The sequence below is a fragment of the Chenopodium quinoa genome, unplaced genomic scaffold, assembly GCF_001683475.1.
Source record: "Chenopodium quinoa cultivar QQ74 unplaced genomic scaffold, ASM168347v1, whole genome shotgun sequence".
Lineage (NCBI taxonomy): Eukaryota > Viridiplantae > Streptophyta > Magnoliopsida > Caryophyllales > Amaranthaceae > Chenopodium > Chenopodium quinoa.
Window position 1 is genome coordinate 315,227 of NW_018742418.1, and position 17,321 is coordinate 332,547.

At 37.4% G+C, this 17,321-nt stretch overlaps 2 protein-coding genes, 1 long non-coding RNA gene and 1 pseudogene across 4 annotated transcripts; 2 read left to right on the forward strand and 2 right to left on the reverse strand.

Moving 5' to 3' along the window:
* Positions 1-3,393: 3,393 nt before the first annotated feature.
* LOC110708169 lies at positions 3,394-9,201 on the forward strand. Its single transcript, XM_021886263.1, has 4 exons — positions 3,394-4,287; positions 5,647-5,956; positions 6,708-6,753; positions 9,068-9,201. The coding sequence occupies exons 1-3, from the start codon at positions 3,602-3,604 to the stop codon at positions 6,738-6,740; spliced, it is 1,029 nt and encodes a 342-aa protein (XP_021741955.1). The 5' UTR covers positions 3,394-3,601; the 3' UTR covers positions 6,741-6,753; positions 9,068-9,201.
* LOC110708155 (probable serine/threonine-protein kinase PBL28) lies at positions 6,914-9,898 on the reverse strand. The gene is made up of 7 exons (XM_021886261.1): positions 9,774-9,898; positions 9,460-9,644; positions 9,049-9,247; positions 8,794-8,951; positions 8,617-8,721; positions 7,547-7,669; positions 6,914-7,454 (listed from the first exon to the last, which is right to left on the reverse strand). The coding sequence occupies exons 1-7, from the start codon at positions 9,841-9,843 to the stop codon at positions 7,218-7,220; spliced, it is 1,077 nt and encodes a 358-aa protein (XP_021741953.1). The 5' UTR covers positions 9,844-9,898; the 3' UTR covers positions 6,914-7,217.
* LOC110708178 lies at positions 9,204-10,313 on the forward strand. Of its 2 annotated transcripts, XR_002508650.1 has the most exons (3): positions 9,204-9,294; positions 9,597-9,632; positions 9,724-10,313. It is a non-coding gene; the product is annotated as an uncharacterized LOC110708178 (long non-coding RNA). The 2 variants fall into 2 exon arrangements; XR_002508649.1 differs by lacking the exon at positions 9,204-9,294 and having other exon boundaries at positions 9,555-9,632.
* Positions 10,314-10,870: 557 nt separating this feature from the next.
* Positions 10,871-16,495, reverse strand: LOC110708185 (annotated as a pseudogene).
* Positions 16,496-17,321: the final 826 nt, after the last annotated feature.

Below are 17,321 nucleotides of genomic sequence, written 5' to 3' on the forward strand. Positions count from 1 at the left end.
TCGGATTGATAACTGGTTGCTTCTTTCGAAGGCAGATGCGCGGATTATCTCTTTAACGTGGTTTGATCTCTGGACATTTCAGGCTCCCCTATGTATATTATTTCTAGAAAACTGGAACAGCCGCGTTCTAAAATGCTTTCTTGGTGCGTCAATCACAAGAAGTTATGGGGTATCAATTGGAAAGAGTTGCATTCTTCTTTGTCTCCTTTGTCCCAGAATTTAGATTCTAAGATTCATCGTCATCTGTTTCTTTCTTTACGGGAAGAGAAGGTCGCTCATTCTCAGGCAACCTTTTTGTACTGGAAGCAACAGGGTAAGGTTAAATGGGACACCCTTGGTGACTCCCATTCTCATCTTCTCTTCTCCTATGTTCAAGCTCGCCGATGGAAAAATACTATACAAGGTCTCAAGGACTCGACTGGAAGCTGGGTTCATGACTAGGAGGGTATTCGCAGAATTATTCGTGATTATTATTCACATTTATTCTGTGTTTTGCAGGATCATGTTTACTTGTCTGATTTCAACTGACCGGGTCTGCCTCAAATTTCGGAACATGATAAAAATAATCTCATGATTCCTATTTCTGCGGAAGAAATACGGCAAGCTATGTTCCAAATTGATGAATCCAAAACCCCTGGTCCAGATGGCTTCAATTTTGCTTTTTTCAAGTGCCATTGGTCAGTAGTAGGGCCTTCATTTATTTCTGCAATGCAGTATTTTTTTCTTCATGAGCATATGCTTAGAGAATGGAATCGCACTTTTATCACTCTCCTCCCTAAGGTGGAACATCCAGAGCAGCCTTCCTAGTTTCGTCCGATCGGGCTTTGCAATGTCCTCTATAAATGCATAGCCAAGTGTATTTCTGTTCGCCTAAGGAAGGTTCTACCTTCCCTGGTCTCAGACTTCCAAAATGCTTTTGTCCCCTAGTCGTCTCATGTCGGATAATAGTCTTATAGCGCATGAGATTCTGTCTTATATTAATAAATCCCGGGGTCGCACTATGTCGGCTGCTTTGAAGCTAGATATGAATAAGGCTTATGACAAGTCAGTTGGCATTTTTTATGGCATGTTCTTCAGGCCTTTGGCTTTCCTCCATATTGGATACATATCATTCAACAATGTGTCTCCACTGTTTCTTTTCAAATTTTAGTGAATGGTAACCTTACAAGGATTTTCAGGCCTATTCGCGGATCTTCATATCTATTGTCCTTTGTATGGAAATTTTCTCAGCTATGATTCGCAAGGCAAAACGAGAAAATCTTTTCCGAGGCATCAAAGTCTCCAGGCGGGCTCCTTCGATCTCTCATATGTTCTATGCCGATGACTTCCTGTTGTTCTTTCAGCATTCTCCTTCGGCCTATGCTGAGATTCTGAAGGTAATTCATGAATTTTGCGCTATTTTAGGCCAGATGATTAATTTACAGAAATCCTTTGTTCGTTTTAGCCCTAACGTCCCCAAGGATTATCGGGATTATTTGGCTCCTGCCATGCAAATGAAAGTTCAGTCTTCCCTGGGTTCTTACTTAGGTCTTCCCGTAGACATAGGCAGAAGTAAGTGCAAGGCCTTCCAATCTTTAATTGACAAGGTGGCCAACCGTTTAAGTGGTTTTGCCTCCCTTCATCTTTCGGCGGCGACTAAATTGGTAATCATCAACTCCGTTCTGGTGGCCTCTTTTAATCATGTTTTATCAGTCTTCAAGATTCCCTCCACAGTCACTGAGAAAATTAATAATCTTTGACTTCGATTTTGGTGGAAATCTACTTCTCGCTCTAAAGGAATTGCGTTAGCACCCTCCTCCCTTCTTTACAGGCCTAAAGGCCTAGGCGGTTTAGGTCTTCAACATCTTGGTCTTTTCATCAGCCCTATTAGCAAAGCAATCATGGCGAGTTATGCGGAATCCTCATCCGTTGGTTTCACGACTATTTCATGCCAGGTATCCTTTGCTTCCGAATCAGCGTTCTCAGGCTCGTCTTGTTCGTCCTTCTTGGGGTGGCAACAATTTGTTAGAAGGTTTCAAGACTCTGTAGCTGGGGCTCAGCTAGAAGATAGGAGACGGTTCATAGGTTCAAATTCTTGAAGATTCTTGGGTGCCGGGAACTCCTGTGCAGCTCAAAGACTCTTTTGCTGGATCAGTTCACCCGACTCTGGTATCTTCTCTTCTTGAACCATGCAGTAATGCATGGGATTCTTCTTTGGTTCACCGTTTGTTTCCTTCTTCTATTGCGGCCAAAATTCTGAGTCTCCAGCGACATCCTCAACTGATGGATGACTTTGTATATTGGAAGTTCACTAGGGATGGAGTTTTCTCGACTAAATCTGCCTATGCTTCCCTCATCCAACATTCGACTCTGTTTACTCAGGATGATTCCTCTGCCCCTTCTTCTTGGTGGAAAAGGCTTTGGGCCTTGCCTGTTCTTCCTAAGTGGAAGCCCTTTGTTTGGAAGTTGCTTCATGATGCACTTCCTGTTGCATCCAAATTACGGAGTAAGGGTATTCCCATAGATCCTACTTGCACCTTTTGTCATCTTACTCCAGAGACGATTGATCATCTTTTCTTGCATTGTTCGTTTACTCGACGTCTTTGGGTTTGTGGTCCTTTGGGTATTCGCCTTCTTACCTAGGATCTTCTTTCCTTCCCGCTTTGGTTTACCAATTTGGTCGCTTCGGTTTCGCAGCATGGGAATTGGTTTGGTTTGGATTCTATTTTATCCTTCACTTGGGCAGTTTGGGCCTTCAGAAATAACATTTGGTTTCGAGGGTCTCATCTTTCCTCCTCAGCTGTCATCCAGATTGCTCAAGAATGGCAAACTCATAGTTTTTCGGTTAGGAGCAATGCTCAAGAATGGCAACCTCGTAGCTCTTTGGCTAGGGGCAATGCTTCTCCTTGGTCTCTAGTGTTTTTCATGTCCCTCCGTGGTCTTGGAAATAATTTACCCCAAGTTGATCTTATTATAGATGGGGCTTGGGATTCCAATGACTGTAGAGCAGGTACAGGTTGGTGCTTTCATTTGCTGGGTATTGCTCGTTGTCTTGGGGGCGGAGCTCGGGAGTGCTTTGCCTTCTCAGCGACTCAAGCGGAAATGCTTGCTTGCCTTTTTGCTTTACGGATGGCGCATCGTCGAGGTTTCACTCATCTTCAAATTTGTACCAACTGTTTGGCGGTTCTTTACAGTCTCAGGGACCACTGCTCTAAGGACATTTCGACAGTGTGGATTCACCAACAACTTGAAGATATCTTGTCTGTCTTCTCTGTTTGCACTCTAACGAAGGTCTCTAGGGATGATGTTTGGCCTGCTCACCAGCTTGCGGTTTCGGCTAGAAAGCGTCATCTTCTTTGTTATTCCTTCTAGTTTGTTTGTTTGTTTCTTTTTGAGTGAATCTTTGTTAAAAAAAAAAAAAAAAAAAAAAAAAAAAAAAAAAAAAAAAAAGACGACACCTTTCCTTTTTCTCGATCCAAACCCGTCAAATTGTCTTTTCCACGAATTTGCCTTATCCATCCAATACAATTTCTCCCTCAAAACGAGATGCAATGCAAGTAATGCAACCACCTCCAATTCTTGCACAACTTTAGAACACTCATTTTTCCAAAGCTTTCCAACAATGGCGGCAACACTCTTTCTCCTTCCTATTGCTGATTCTCATCACCACCCCACTTTCCAATCAAAATTCTCTCCCAAATCAAAGCTCCAACCTCTCTTTCTCTCTCCTTCTAAAAGATCAAATCAATCCAATTTCAACTCCCAATTCACTCGCTTCTCCACTTCTTCCTCCTCCTCTGATCATCCTTCATCTTCACCCCAATCTTCCATTGCCTACAACACGCAAAACCCACTAAAGTTTAGCCATTTTTTAACGGATAATGAGCTCCAAAAACTTCAATTTCTTGAAAATTACTCTTATTCTTGCAAATTGCCATCTGGGTATTTGAGTATTAGGGTTATGAAGGATATGGAGCTTAATGTGACTGTTGAATTGCTTGCTGAATCATTTGCTGAGTCCATGTTTTTGCCTAATATGTACTTAACTGTGTTGGGTTTTTTGATTAAGCAGTATTTGATTGAGAGGAGGGGTTTGATGCCTCATTGTGTTACCCTACTCGGATTCTTTCGAGGCGAAGAAGGGAATGTTGATGTTGATGGTGATGGTGAAGGTAGAGAAGAAGAATTAGCTGGGACAGTGGAAGTGTCCTTTGATAGAAGGGGTGCTAATTCTTCACCTCCTACGCCAACCCCACCTAAGGATTGCCCTTACATATGTAATATGACTGTGAAAGACCGCCTTCGAAGGTGAAATTCTCATTCTTTGATTTATAGCGCTTGTAATTCATATGCAATTTACATTTTGTAGAATTATTGGTAATCTTGATGAAAAAATATTTTGCCTATGGAAGTGAGAGTGCACGCTTATGTGGATTTTGCTGTTTTGGATTTTGAGGACATTATGTTTATAACATTGGTGCGGCCTATTATATGTTGTAAAATTGATAAAATGCTTCGAATTAGGATTGGGATTGAAATGATCTTTGTTGTGCAAATTGCTTTCATATGCTATTAGTCTTGATGTGGCTTAGAGACGTGTCACACTCTGACATTTCGTTATTGGATAGAAATGGTTAGCTTCTTCATACATGTCTGTATCTGTAAATTTAGCAAGTTAAAAGTATCTAAAAAAATTGGGTGTTTGTAGAGAATAAGCTGCATGAAGGTGCTATCATAACCATCGTATAACAGAAAGGCATTAATATAAACCTAAAAAGCAAAGTAAAGGCAACTTCAATTCTTTTTGAAAATTTAAGGACCTTATAATTTGAGGCTCCATTCTTATTAAAATATGACGTTGATTTTCTTTGGAGTTGCTATTATCAGGGTGTATTTTTGCGCTTGGGTAGAAAGTAGGAACCAGGAGGAGCATGATCATTTCTATTGTTTAAGCACCACATTTATGTCCTGTTACTTTTGGTGCTTTCTTTTGAATTTGTATAGTGGGCTTTAGAGGAAGGTGCCTGAATGAGAAATTGATATAGTTACATCTTTTTTTCCCATAAAAGGTAATACAATTTCATTACCGTTAACAAGGCATAAATTACAAGATATTTGCAAAGCACAACAGACACAGCAGGGAACTACTGGTAAAAAGAACTATAAATATTGGCATGAGATATTTTACTTTGAAAAATATATGCTAATACCATTATCATTATGACCATTTGCAATGGCTGAGTTGATGCTGGCTCAAATGTCTACATACGATGCTTATAGATACATTTTTTTAAAAAAAAAATATTCTCAATGGCGAAGAGGTGTTTGTTTCACTTGTAGCATCTCTCTTAGTTGATACAAACATGTGCAAATAATCTTAGCTGTTCATCTAAAGTTCTGCGTATAGATTTTTTACTTCGCATGTAATTTCTCAGATACTTTATCTTAACCTGCTGCCTTAACATGAATGTTAGCCATCTTCTGTTGGATGCTTGAATTTTCAATGTTTGAGAAACTATTACAAATTATCTGCTATCTGAATGCCAATATCATTAAAGTGGAGTTACAACTTGCTAGATGTACACATTTCTATGCTGATATTGAAATGATGTGTATCATTAATGTTTGGCTGAGTTAGTAATAAAATAGTGGTGGTATTTGTTCCAGGAGGGGTATTGGTTGGCATCTTCTGAAGGCAAGTGAGGAACTAATATCAAACATGAGCTCCTCAAGAAATGTCTACTTGCATTGTAGAATGATTGATTCAGCACCGTTTAACATGTATAAGAAGGCTGGATACGCCATTGCTAAGACAGACAGTTTCTTAGTCCTACTCACCCTACAAAGACGGAAACATTTGATGTGTAAGGAGCTTCCTGCTTTGAGCAAGCCCTTGGAGACGGTAGTTGCTGGGGATGGAGAAGAAGACCCCTCTTTAAATGATGGGGCAGAATCAGAACCTTTATTGTTTAATGAGGTAATGATACTCTTCTGAACTTGAGAATGGGATTGTCTGGAATGATCAGATTCTTGTTCTCTCTTCTCTCTCAAACTCTCTCTCACACACTCCAGTACACCACCAGTGCACCAGGGTACCAGATGTGGACTTGTCACTTGTGTGTCTGTTCTGTGCTCAAGTCTACTGATTCATTATGATTTGTGCTCATGACTGAACCTGCTCATTTTTTGGTCAATTTCACATCTATATTATTCATTGTATCTTCGGCTTTTTGATGAAATAATCCTGTACTTAAACACACATGGAAGACTAAGGACATACAATTCGATTCATTTTTATAAAAAATTTCCTAGCTCTATTTTATTCACTGCCATGAGTTTAATAACATGTGGGTGGGAACAAATAAATAGTTATCCCCATGGCTTAAAAAGGCTAAAGAAATACTGATCACTTCTCCTTGATCTCACTTTGAATAGGATAGAGTTTTCTTTGGCATCATGCGATCTCTTGAAAGTCTTGAAACACCATATCTGATACCTTTGCATGCTAGTATTTTTTTCTTTGATTAGTGTGTCGCCTTTTTAATTTTCTCCCTGTGGTGCTGTAGATCTGTGATATGGGTTAATAACCTTGTCATTGTGCATTATGTTACAGAAATAATTGTATAATGTATATACATCATAGCTCTTTATGACTTTATTCCAAAACGAATACTATGATTCTCAAGACGACTAATCAATATCTTGAATCAACTTTTATTGCACTTCAGGTTTTGCAGAGCTCTCTTGATATGGATGGATGAATTTCAGCTTTTGGTGAGTATGAATGTTACTTACAATTTACTAATACAATTACAATCTGTTCATATTGTGTACAAATATGTATATATGAGTATATATATTTTTTACTGCCCTCAGAAATACCCTCGTACAAGAGAGAATAAAGATGTTACTTCTGATTTGGGCTTATTAAGAGTTGATACTTGAACTGTGCAAAGCTGCAAATTATTCTGTTTCACATGAACTCAAAAATACATGATACATGTATCATAAATACTAAAAAGACGTGTACACTTTTATACCCACACCAAGAAACACAAATGAGAGTTCCCCCCTGTTTGCGAGGGACAAAAGCAATGAAACCTACAGTTTTTTCCCATCAAGGAACTATTGTCTTCTAAACTAGACAACCCGAATCTTATAAGCTTGTGGAATTCCCAGATGAAATGAATTATTTGAACGAATATGAGTCATTCCTACGAGAGAAGCTTGTTGGCAATTTAGATCATTCGAAGTGTATGTAGAGCCATACCTAAGCCTTTGGAATTTGTATGGAAAATCAGTTGGAGCTCATTAACACACTCTGACATGGTTGGTCTTTCAGTACTATCGATTCGTACACAACGTGATGCTAAATTTGCAAACATAGCTATAGATTCCATTGTGTAAGAGTTCCGTGGTAGCTCAGGATCTATAATTTTCCGCAGCTTCTTTCGGTCGTTCAGCATGTTTCTGGCCTGAAACATTTTGTTGTATTTTGATGTCATTTGTCAGTAATACATTTCTAGGAGTTGTATATTGTGTATTCATCATAAGATTTGTAACATACCTGTAATACGAGGTTTTGATCTGTTGGTCCCTGGTTTAAATTGACCGCTTTACGTCCTGTCAAAAGCTCAAGAAGCACTACTCCAAATGCATAAACATCACTTTGTAGAGTCAGTCTTCCTGTCTGTCACCAGTATAGCATCTCATTAGGATCATTCTTATCACCTGATGCAATAAGTTTGTTGATAGATGATGAAGCATATGAAAGAGGACCTATCATTCCAATATGCAATTCAATCTCTTTCAAGGACTGACAATACTGCATAAATAACTTGATATTTTTGGACTAGAAATGGCAAGTTCAATATATATATATATATATATATATATATATATATATACATATTTTTTTTTTTTTTTTTTGGCTTGGGTGCTAGCTAAACTAGCCGGAAAATTCTCTAGGGGTTTGAACCTTAGACCTGGTTTCAAAATAAGCTCCCAATATTAGTATTAATTCTGTATGCCTTCTTTTTATTTATTTTTTGATGGAAACTTATGCTTTCTTATAAACCCAACATATCATAGATGGGGGTATTTTAATTGAAGGATTAGGCTGGGGTTATCTTGGCTCTTGGAGGCTTATCAAGTGTCCTTCAACCTCAAGGTTATGGAGCTGCTTTAGGTTCTTGTTCAGCTATAACTAGAATGTAGAGTTAGTCAAGATTTGCTTGAGATTAAAATAGCTATTCTTGCTCCTAGCTGTGTTCACAACATGAGGATGCTGATTCTTGGTCTGTGCTCACGACCACAACATGAGGATGCTGATTCTTGGTCTGTGCTCACGACTTTAGATTCTTGGTCTGTGTCCACGACTTGAGGATGCTGTTTCTTTTAGACGTATCCCAGATTAATGCATCTGGATTGTTATTGTTATGATATGGTAGCTTTTAACATTTTTATATTTAATCATCCCCTCCCCAATAGTATAGCATAAAACAAAGAAAAAGGACTGAGAGATTGAGATAAGAAAGCTGAATGTAGATTATAAGACTGTCAAATCCAGTTCTTATCTTATATGGATGCAGGAGAGAAAAACTAGCTGCTAAAGCTTTCAATGAAAAATAAGCATACCGATGTATACTCAGGGTCGAAGTAGCCAAAAGTTCCTAGTACATTTACTGTTGCATAAGTTTCTTGTCCCTCTGGCATCAACTTTGCAAGTCCAAAATCTGATATCTGTTTAAAAGCCGCTGTATGGTTAACAAATTGCTCAGCAATACAAGCAGCTTTGTGGGTCGGATTTCTTACCTTTGCATCAAAGTTGGTGCTTAAAAGAATGTTGGTGGATTTGAGATCTCTATGGATGATAGGTATACCAACTGCTGAACTTGAATGCAGATAAGCAAGCCCCCTTGCTGCCCCTAGTGCCACTTTGAGCCTTGTTGACCAATCCATCTTGCGTTCACCTATTTACAACAAATTGCAATTATAAGTTATTATTTGCTTATATTCAAATGATTTGAGAATTTTATGAATTATCCCTTCTGAATGAAGTAAACTTACTGTTCAAGTGATCCTGTAGGTTGCCATTCTGCATGTATTCATATACAAGGAACCGGTGCTTTCCATCGGCACAATACCCGATTAAGGTAACCAGATTCGGATGGTCCAGTCTGCTCAAGATGTCAACTTCCACCCGGAATTCACGCTCACCTTCTGCTGCTTTAAGTGGTGGCAGCTGCATTTTCTTGATTGCTACAACCTGAGGGATACACAAAGCAACAGCCTCTAATCAGAGATTTTATGATGGTAATATATTAGTAATATCATTTCTTTCACTCTTAACTTCTGCTCATATGAATAAACCTTGTGAACGATTAAAAGATCAAATTTGGATTGAATCTTATGCTGTTTTAGCTAATTAACCAGTGCTAGAAAAGAAAAAAAGACTCCTTTCCTAAATCCTAACCATACCTCTCCTGATCGAAGAGTGCCCTTGTATACCCATCCAAAACCTCCCTTTCCTATGAAATTCTCTTCGCTGAATGATTTGGTCGCTGCTTCCATCTCCTTGAGGGTGAAAACAGATGATCCTTGGCGTCTTTTTGCAGGTGGCTTCTGTTCCTCAAGTTGCCAAAATTCAACAGGTTTGTAAATCCCTGAAAATGTTTCACATGTTATCATAAATTACAAGATTAGCATTTATCATTTCAATGATTAGAATCCACTTTTTGCCAGTTTCTATTGTAACTTAAAAAAGGACACAATGATGAGCAAGGATGCATTACAAGATTCACCCTGGTCCTGAGATTTGCTCCTTCTCCGTTTGTTCCATGCCGAAACCAAGCCAAAGGGCATTATGGGAACACAAATTAGCCTTGTAGAACAAAGCTACTTCTTCGTGTGCTGGATGACGTTGATAAAACCGAACAAGCTTTGATTTACCATACAAGAGATAGACCGGCAGGCCAGCAAACTAAATTATGCAAGTATGAGTTGAGGAATCCTTAAGAGGAGTACATAGAGAGGAAGTGAAAACTTGATTTGAAGAATACTCCATTACACTAACCTTCCAACAACCTTTGAGATTTTAGAGAGAGAAAGTGAGATAGAGAGTACTTTAAGGAAAAGAAAAAGCACGAGTCTCAAGAGTCAGGAGTAGGGGTTGGTTTGATAGTGAGATAGAAGCTTAAGTCTCTTTTATTTTCTATTTTTTCCTGTAACTGTTTCTCTTGAAAGAGTGAAAAAATGGTCTGAGCTGTTGAGATGGCATTTTCATGGAAAATCTTAATAAAAAAAATCTTAATAAAAAAAGAAAAATTAAATAATTTGTCTAAACATTATTATTTCCTTCCACAATTTCCATAGTTTTAGTGCCTTTATTCCTTTTAACTGCAATCATCAACTTTTGATTTTATAATTCATTTTTCAGTATTTTTTTTTGGGGTGAGATTGCTTAGTTGTGCCACATTAATATATTTTTGAGCCTACCACAATTATATTTTATTGATCCACGTTTATTTAAGTGCTTTCCTGACTAGCAAAAAGTGCAAATATATCTTGTTTTAGAATCAATTAATATCTGTGTCTTTTTTTTTTCTCTCCTTTTTTTGTCTAAGCAAAAGTTATGACATGATTGATCTGGATTTGAATTACACTGTGGGGAGAAATGATGGATTAATCATATTCAATTATTCATAAGGTTTGGATAAATCCAATATCAGGAATAAAAGTTAAGAAATAGGAAAAGGTAGGGAATTTTGGTAAATGATCAAAGACAGAATTGCCATTTACTCTCTCTGTCACACATTGATTTTTGCATTTATCTCGTGGCATAATTATAGATAATGAGACATAATATGAGATAGAAGATCTCTACGGAGATCTAGCGACCAGTTTCAACGCTTGTATTAAGCATGGAAGGGCCACTACTAGAGCTATCTGATGGCATCATGGGCACCTGATAGATTGGAACGGGCATCTTAGGTGGAAGACTTGGCATGATAGTCTCAAAGTTGAGAACTTGAATTGCTTGCTTTATTGATGGCCTGTGATTGTAATCAGGATAGGCACACCACAAACCAAGGAGCATCAAACACTCGATTTGTTTAGTATCACATTCCATGTGATTAAGCTTTTGATCAGTGGCTAAATGTAGCTCACCATTGCCATAAAGATCCCACACCCAGTTTACTAATCCTTTTCCTTGGTGTGTTCCTGCCTCTATGAGATTGGTTGCCCTCCTTCCTGTGGCAATCTCCAATGCCACCACACCGAAACTGTATACATCTGATTCTTTGCTCGCCTTTCCTGTACTCAAGTACTCAGGGGCCATGTACCCAAAAGTCCCTGCTAGAGTTATCGTCTAAGCACTATGTCCATGCTGCATAAGCGTTGCTAAACCAAAGTCCCCAAGCTTGACATTGTAATTAGAATCTAGCATTATATTGCTGGATTTTATGTCGCGATGTAAGACACACTGCTCCCACTCCTCACGTAGATAAAACAATCCAGATGCTAATCCAAGAGCTATGTTGTACCGCGCAGGCCAAGAGAGAGGAGGCTTGTTACCAAGCTACCATTTGGCATGTACTCATAAAAAAGTAGAAATTCACCTTTATCATGACACCAACCTATAAGCTGCACCAGGTTCCTATGTCTTAGCACTAGGCGAAAATTGGTAATCAGCACCGGTTTAAAACTCCCATTTAGCACCGGTTTTGAACCGGTTCTGATTTGAGGGTTGCCAAATCCCAAGACTTTTCGCACTGGTTCTTGCTATGAACCGATGCAAAAAAGTCCCAAAAAAAATAAAAAATAAAACTTTTAGCACCGGTTCTTGCTGTGAACCGGTGCTAAAAAAGGCCCAAAAACAATTAAAAAAACAACTTTTAGCACCGGTTCTGTTTCAAAACCTATGCCAAGTATGCCCCACAATATTAATTTTTTATTTATTTATTTATTTATTTGTGCATTTTTTTTCACTTAAATTGTACCAAATACTTATATATAATCATAATATACATAAAACACATATATTTTCTTCAATAACTTGTAATATTACACTTTAAAAAACAGAAAAAAAAAAACAAACAAACTACACAATCAAAGATAAGAGGTAGTAGTAGCACTAAAGTAGTAGCAACAGCAGAGATAGATTAACAACTACGCCTTCACCAGCAGATGTGACGGAAGAATAGTGCTCCTCTTCTCCATATGAAAGCTTGAGCCTAGTGGAGACAGGGATTTGCTTCAACATATTCCTGGCTTGCCGTGCTTCATTCTGGCAAAAATTGTAACTCAACACATTATTTTTTTTTCCACTATCTGTGCACTCGAACAGAAAGGTTATTTGGGAGGTGAAAATGAACAGTTGTTGGGTGTGGTATGACCTCCATCTTACACCCTACTGCAACTAATGCTTGGGTGATTAAATTTAGATTACCCTGTCCACATCCAAGGCATTAACAACGAGCACTTGCAAAGTAAAGTAATAGATCAAAATATAGCAAATGAAAAAGTAAATACATTATAATTCATAAAAATCATCATATCTAACTACCATCATCATGTAAACTTGAACGCAAGATTGATCACAATATGCACATATGAATATAATAGCATTAAAGCTTCCTGGTTCACCAGAACCACTAAGCTCTACAAGTACCACAAAGATCTACATCAAGTTCATTAAAATAAAGCAAATAATTCATGAATCCATCGGGGGGGTTTTTTCATCCAAAAACTTCTCAAACTGTGAAACCTCAACGGACAAATCGGAGCAAATCACAGTGAGAAGCTGTACGATGAAAGTGAGTCCCTTCATCAAATGGATTATCCTAGTGTAACTATTTACGGCCAAGGGACTCAACGCATTATGATATCTATAGCACACGTCTTTAAAATTCATCAACCACTAGGACTCAACACATCTTTAAAATTCAAAGAATTTAAGAGGAGAAGTCAAATGCTGAAGCTACTAATAACCAACATCATGCATAGAAAAATTTAAGAGGAGAAATACACACGCACAGAGAGTACTTTCAAAATCTATAACTAATCAACTAGGCTCCATAAAAAAAAATAAAATTATTAACACATTATCAACAAACAATCATCTTAGAATAATTCCCCTTTCATCACTAATCATCAACCCCTAACATAGTCAAAACTTCTGCCTAAAAGTCTCAACAATTATTTCACATGATTGAAATCTAATGGAAAATAGTGTTGACTAGAAATTGGGATGAAAATCTCATTTTTTTTTTACACACATCATTGATGCAAACAAACTGTATACCCCCATTATATAGAGCAAATTGTATTCACTTAAGGTATATATACCCTATTAACCATCAAGTAAATCATTCTCAAATCACCATCATTATCATAACCATTAGCATAAAAATCTTATAGCCATCAATTAAATCATTCTCAAATCACCAACATTTTCTCAATCATCAACATAAGCATATTCATCAACATAACAATCTAATAATCATAATCATCATCATAAGCATAAGCATAATCAATATCATAGCTATCTCATAATCATAATCAATATTATAATCATAATCTCAATCAATATCATAGATATATATAATCAACATAACTATCTCATAATCATAATCAATATCATAATCATAATCACACTCCCAAAACTTCCAACAGTGAACTCCACGTCACCAAACGCAACCAAGCATATATAATACCCCCGGCCAGCAACAGATCACAGTTGCTGGCATCCAAATATATTTTCCAATACAACTAACCTAAATAAGATAAAATTTATTATAATTCAATAAAAACTAAAAATGGAGAGAGAAGACTTAGCTATGTGGTTCACAAGAATCATGCACTTGCATATCCAAGGGCACAAATATCAACTGAAGAGGCCTGAATGTCGCATGAATCAGTTGCATTACCAAGACCTTTAGGATCAATGGGACATGGCACAGTATCATATGAATAAGTAGCATAACCAAGGGCATTGGGGTCAACAGGAGACTGACTTGGTTGTTTAGCCACTGATTCAACCTCCTCCCCACCTTGGGTTTCATCACCACTAACCCCACCATCATAACGGCTACCATCCCCCCTATGATCAATAAACCGATCAAACCGATCCCTCCATACATTCAAGCTGTATGAATGCTCACCACAACAAGAAATCACGTGACAGTCACCATCACGTACTACACTCGTAAGGTGAAGACGAGCTCCCTCATCACCAGAATCAGCAAACCCTAGAAAACCCAGAAACTTCAAACAAAGAAAAACCCAGAAATTTTGAACCTAGAAAACCCTAGAAATTTCCCAGAAAACCCTAGAAGTTTGAAACAAAGCTCATTCCTTAGAATCTAACATTTCAAATTGAGGAGTATATTGATTAATGGCTTCAAAAAATCAAAACACTCAAAGGGAAACTAGATACTGCCAGAAAATAAGAAACAAAAAAAATAAGCACGAAATTCAGAAAATAAGCAATAAAAATTTTGGCCAGGGAAGGGAAACTACCAAACTTGCAAATCTGATATGCCAAATAATTTGATCGAAAATTAACACAAATTGATAGAAAAAATCAGATAAAAAACCGAAATTCCCAACAAATACTAGTAGATCGAAAATCTAACAAAAAATCAAAATTCCCAACCCAAAAACCCAAAGAAATCCAGAAACCCAAAAAAACCCAAAGAAACCCAGAAAAACCCAAAACCCAGAAACCCAAAAAAAACCCAGATACTCAGAAACCCGCAATTTCGAACATATTACATCAATTAAACCCAAAAAAATCAAGGCAATTTACCACTTGGTTCTAATGATGGTGGCTGATGCTTGCATGGTTCGAATAATTGACGGCGGCGGCGATGATTGTTGTGCTTGGTTTCGAAACTTCGACTAAGGCCGGTGGTTGTTGAGAAGAGGAAGAAGAAGATGAGAGAACAACGAGAGATGAGGAAGAAGAATGAGAGATCAGAGAAGAACGAGAGATGAGGGAGAAGGAGTGAAGAATGAGAGATGAGAATAGAGAGGCGGCTGAGAGAGAAGGAGAGACTGAGAGGGTTTAACTCGTATAAGGGTTTGGGGCACCGGTTAACCGGTGCTTCTTTTTTTTTTTTTTTTTTTTTTTTTCTTTCTTTCTTTCTTTCTTTTTGGCTTTCATTTTCTAAAACAAAAGGGATCGGTTAACCAGTGCCAACAAATTTTTGCCCACCGGTTTTTAAGAAACGGTGCGAATTCCTCGGTGCCCATTTGCTTTTTTCTACTAGTGTAGCCTGCTAATAATCTTAACCTCGGTACTATACTCTTTTTTTCCCTGTCTACTGCCCCTAGAGAATTTTTTCACCGCGATTGGCATATCCAGATCCATAAGATAGCCCTTGTAAACACCTCCAAATCCTCCTTCACCCAACTTTTGTTCACTGGAGAAATTTTGTGTGGCTGATTCAAGCTCAATATATGAAAACCTTCTCGGTCCAGCACCTCTCTCAATTTCCTCATTGAATGAAGTATCCTCTGCACGTTCTTGTCTAGGCATCTTCCTCTTTCGACAGAGAAAGAATAACACTATTATCCCTCCCAAAATAAAAAGAAAAACACCTAAAGATACAAGAATCAACCCCAACTTATTAAACTTGACTTTTATTTGTAAATCATCATTATTGTCCTTCCTCAAGGCCTCGTCTTCAGTTATATTCAAACTAGAATAGAACTCCCATGATTCGAGTATATGTCGCTCTGCAAACTGCCCAGTAGCAGCTGAAAATCCGATGCTAACCCATTCAGGGATGACCTGCATCAGATCAATAGGGTAAGAGAGAAAATTTTTAGGCTCATTTGAGTACGACCAATGCACACTCAAATTCTCCGTACTGGCGTTGTAAATGATCGAAACATCTGCAGGAACACCACTATGTTGAGTAGCATTCCAACGCTTAGTTACAGATGATTCAATGGAGTTAATGTTGATACCAACATGCTCATATGATGGATCCCATTCAGGATTTGATAACGAATCAAACTCGACTACGATCATCTTGTTGCTCGAGGAATGAGATGTTGTAGTGTTAAACAGCCCCAGAAACCCCCCAGCCGAACTGGGTGGAATTTGAAAACCAGCAGGAGCAATGAAAAATGTTAATCCATGACCATATTTACCTAAGGGTTTATCTAAAGTGTCAATAACAAAGGTAAAATTGGTTGAAAAATCTGATTTTTTTAAAGTTTTTTTTATCCCAAAGACGAACTTTATCACCATAGGTAATTTGGCCAACGCGGGTATGTAATCAACCATGTTAAACTCAACTTTTCCTACTGAGTATACAGCATCCCCTTGGTAATGTATTCTTGTTGAATTTGGGTCGAATCGAGAAAATTTGAAGGATATTGAGTTAGCAATGGGAATAAGAGAAAGAGGAAGGCAAAGTAGGGCAAACATTACAAGAGTAAAATATGTAGCAATTTTGTTAAGAGTTCATGAACAAGCTATGAGTTAAAATTGAGAAGATGAAATTAATTAGTGAGCTGAGGCAATGTTATAAAATGCATTGAAATAGTACTTGACGTACGAATCATTCTAGGATAATGCGCCTTCTTTACGTTTGACTAGTATTGGAGTATATCATAGTCCTATGAAAGTGTCCTACTTCTTCCGTTTTGTTTTAACTATAACTTTGTACATTATTCATATACTTATATTAGTATACTTAGTACTACGTTATTTTGACTTTCTTTTATGATTTATATGTATGAAAAAAAGCAAACTTCCTCTGTTTCGTAATAATCGCAACACTAGATGTTGTACAAAATTTTAGGAAAATTATAGGGTGGTAATCAAAAAGAGAATTTATACGGTAATACAAAGTATACTCGTAATTAGTAGGGATATATTTAATTGTTAGTAGGAGAGAAAATTATAAAAAAGCAGTATAAATGGGGTTGGTAAGAGAGAGAAGTAATAAAATAATAGTGGATCCTTAACAAGTAAGGAACTATTGCAATTAATACAAAACAGACGTAAAAAAAAGTGTTGTGAATATTACGAAATGGAGAGAGTAATTATATTCTCATGTGAGGACTTATTATATGTGCGAAGAATTCCTCCAAATTTCCAAATATAAACTTATTATGATTTTTTCTTTGATAATTGAATACATTAATGTTCAAAGTCATATTTTGCAAATGCACCCAACTTTAAACTAAAAACTAAACCTTTTTTTTTTTTTTGGGTGCTACTGTCATAAAGATTTGGGGGTATATATGAATATATGAAAGCGTCAATGCAACAAAAAATAATATATTGCCTTTTCATTCATGTATGCCTTCAACAATGTTGA

Excerpts from the sequence above, each read along its gene's own strand:
- LOC110708169 (XM_021886263.1), top strand. The coding sequence starts at position 3,602 with ATGGCGGCAACACTCTTTCTCCTTCCTATTGCTGATTCTCATCACCAC. Across the intron at positions 4,288-5,646 it reads GTGAAAGACCGCCTTCGAAG|GAGGGGTATTGGTTGGCATC; the intron begins GTGAAATTCTCA and ends TATTTGTTCCAG. Across the intron at positions 5,957-6,707 it reads AACCTTTATTGTTTAATGAG|GTTTTGCAGAGCTCTCTTGA; the intron begins GTAATGATACTC and ends ATTGCACTTCAG.
- LOC110708155 (XM_021886261.1), bottom strand. The coding sequence starts at position 9,843 with ATGCCCTTTGGCTTGGTTTCGGCATGGAACAAACGGAGAAGGAGCAAA. Across the intron at positions 9,248-9,459 it reads GCACTCTTCGATCAGGAGAG|GTTGTAGCAATCAAGAAAAT; the intron begins GTATGGTTAGGA and ends TGTATCCCTCAG. Across the intron at positions 8,722-8,793 it reads GCACCAACTTTGATGCAAAG|ATATCAGATTTTGGACTTGC; the intron begins GTAAGAAATCCG and ends GCTTTTAAACAG.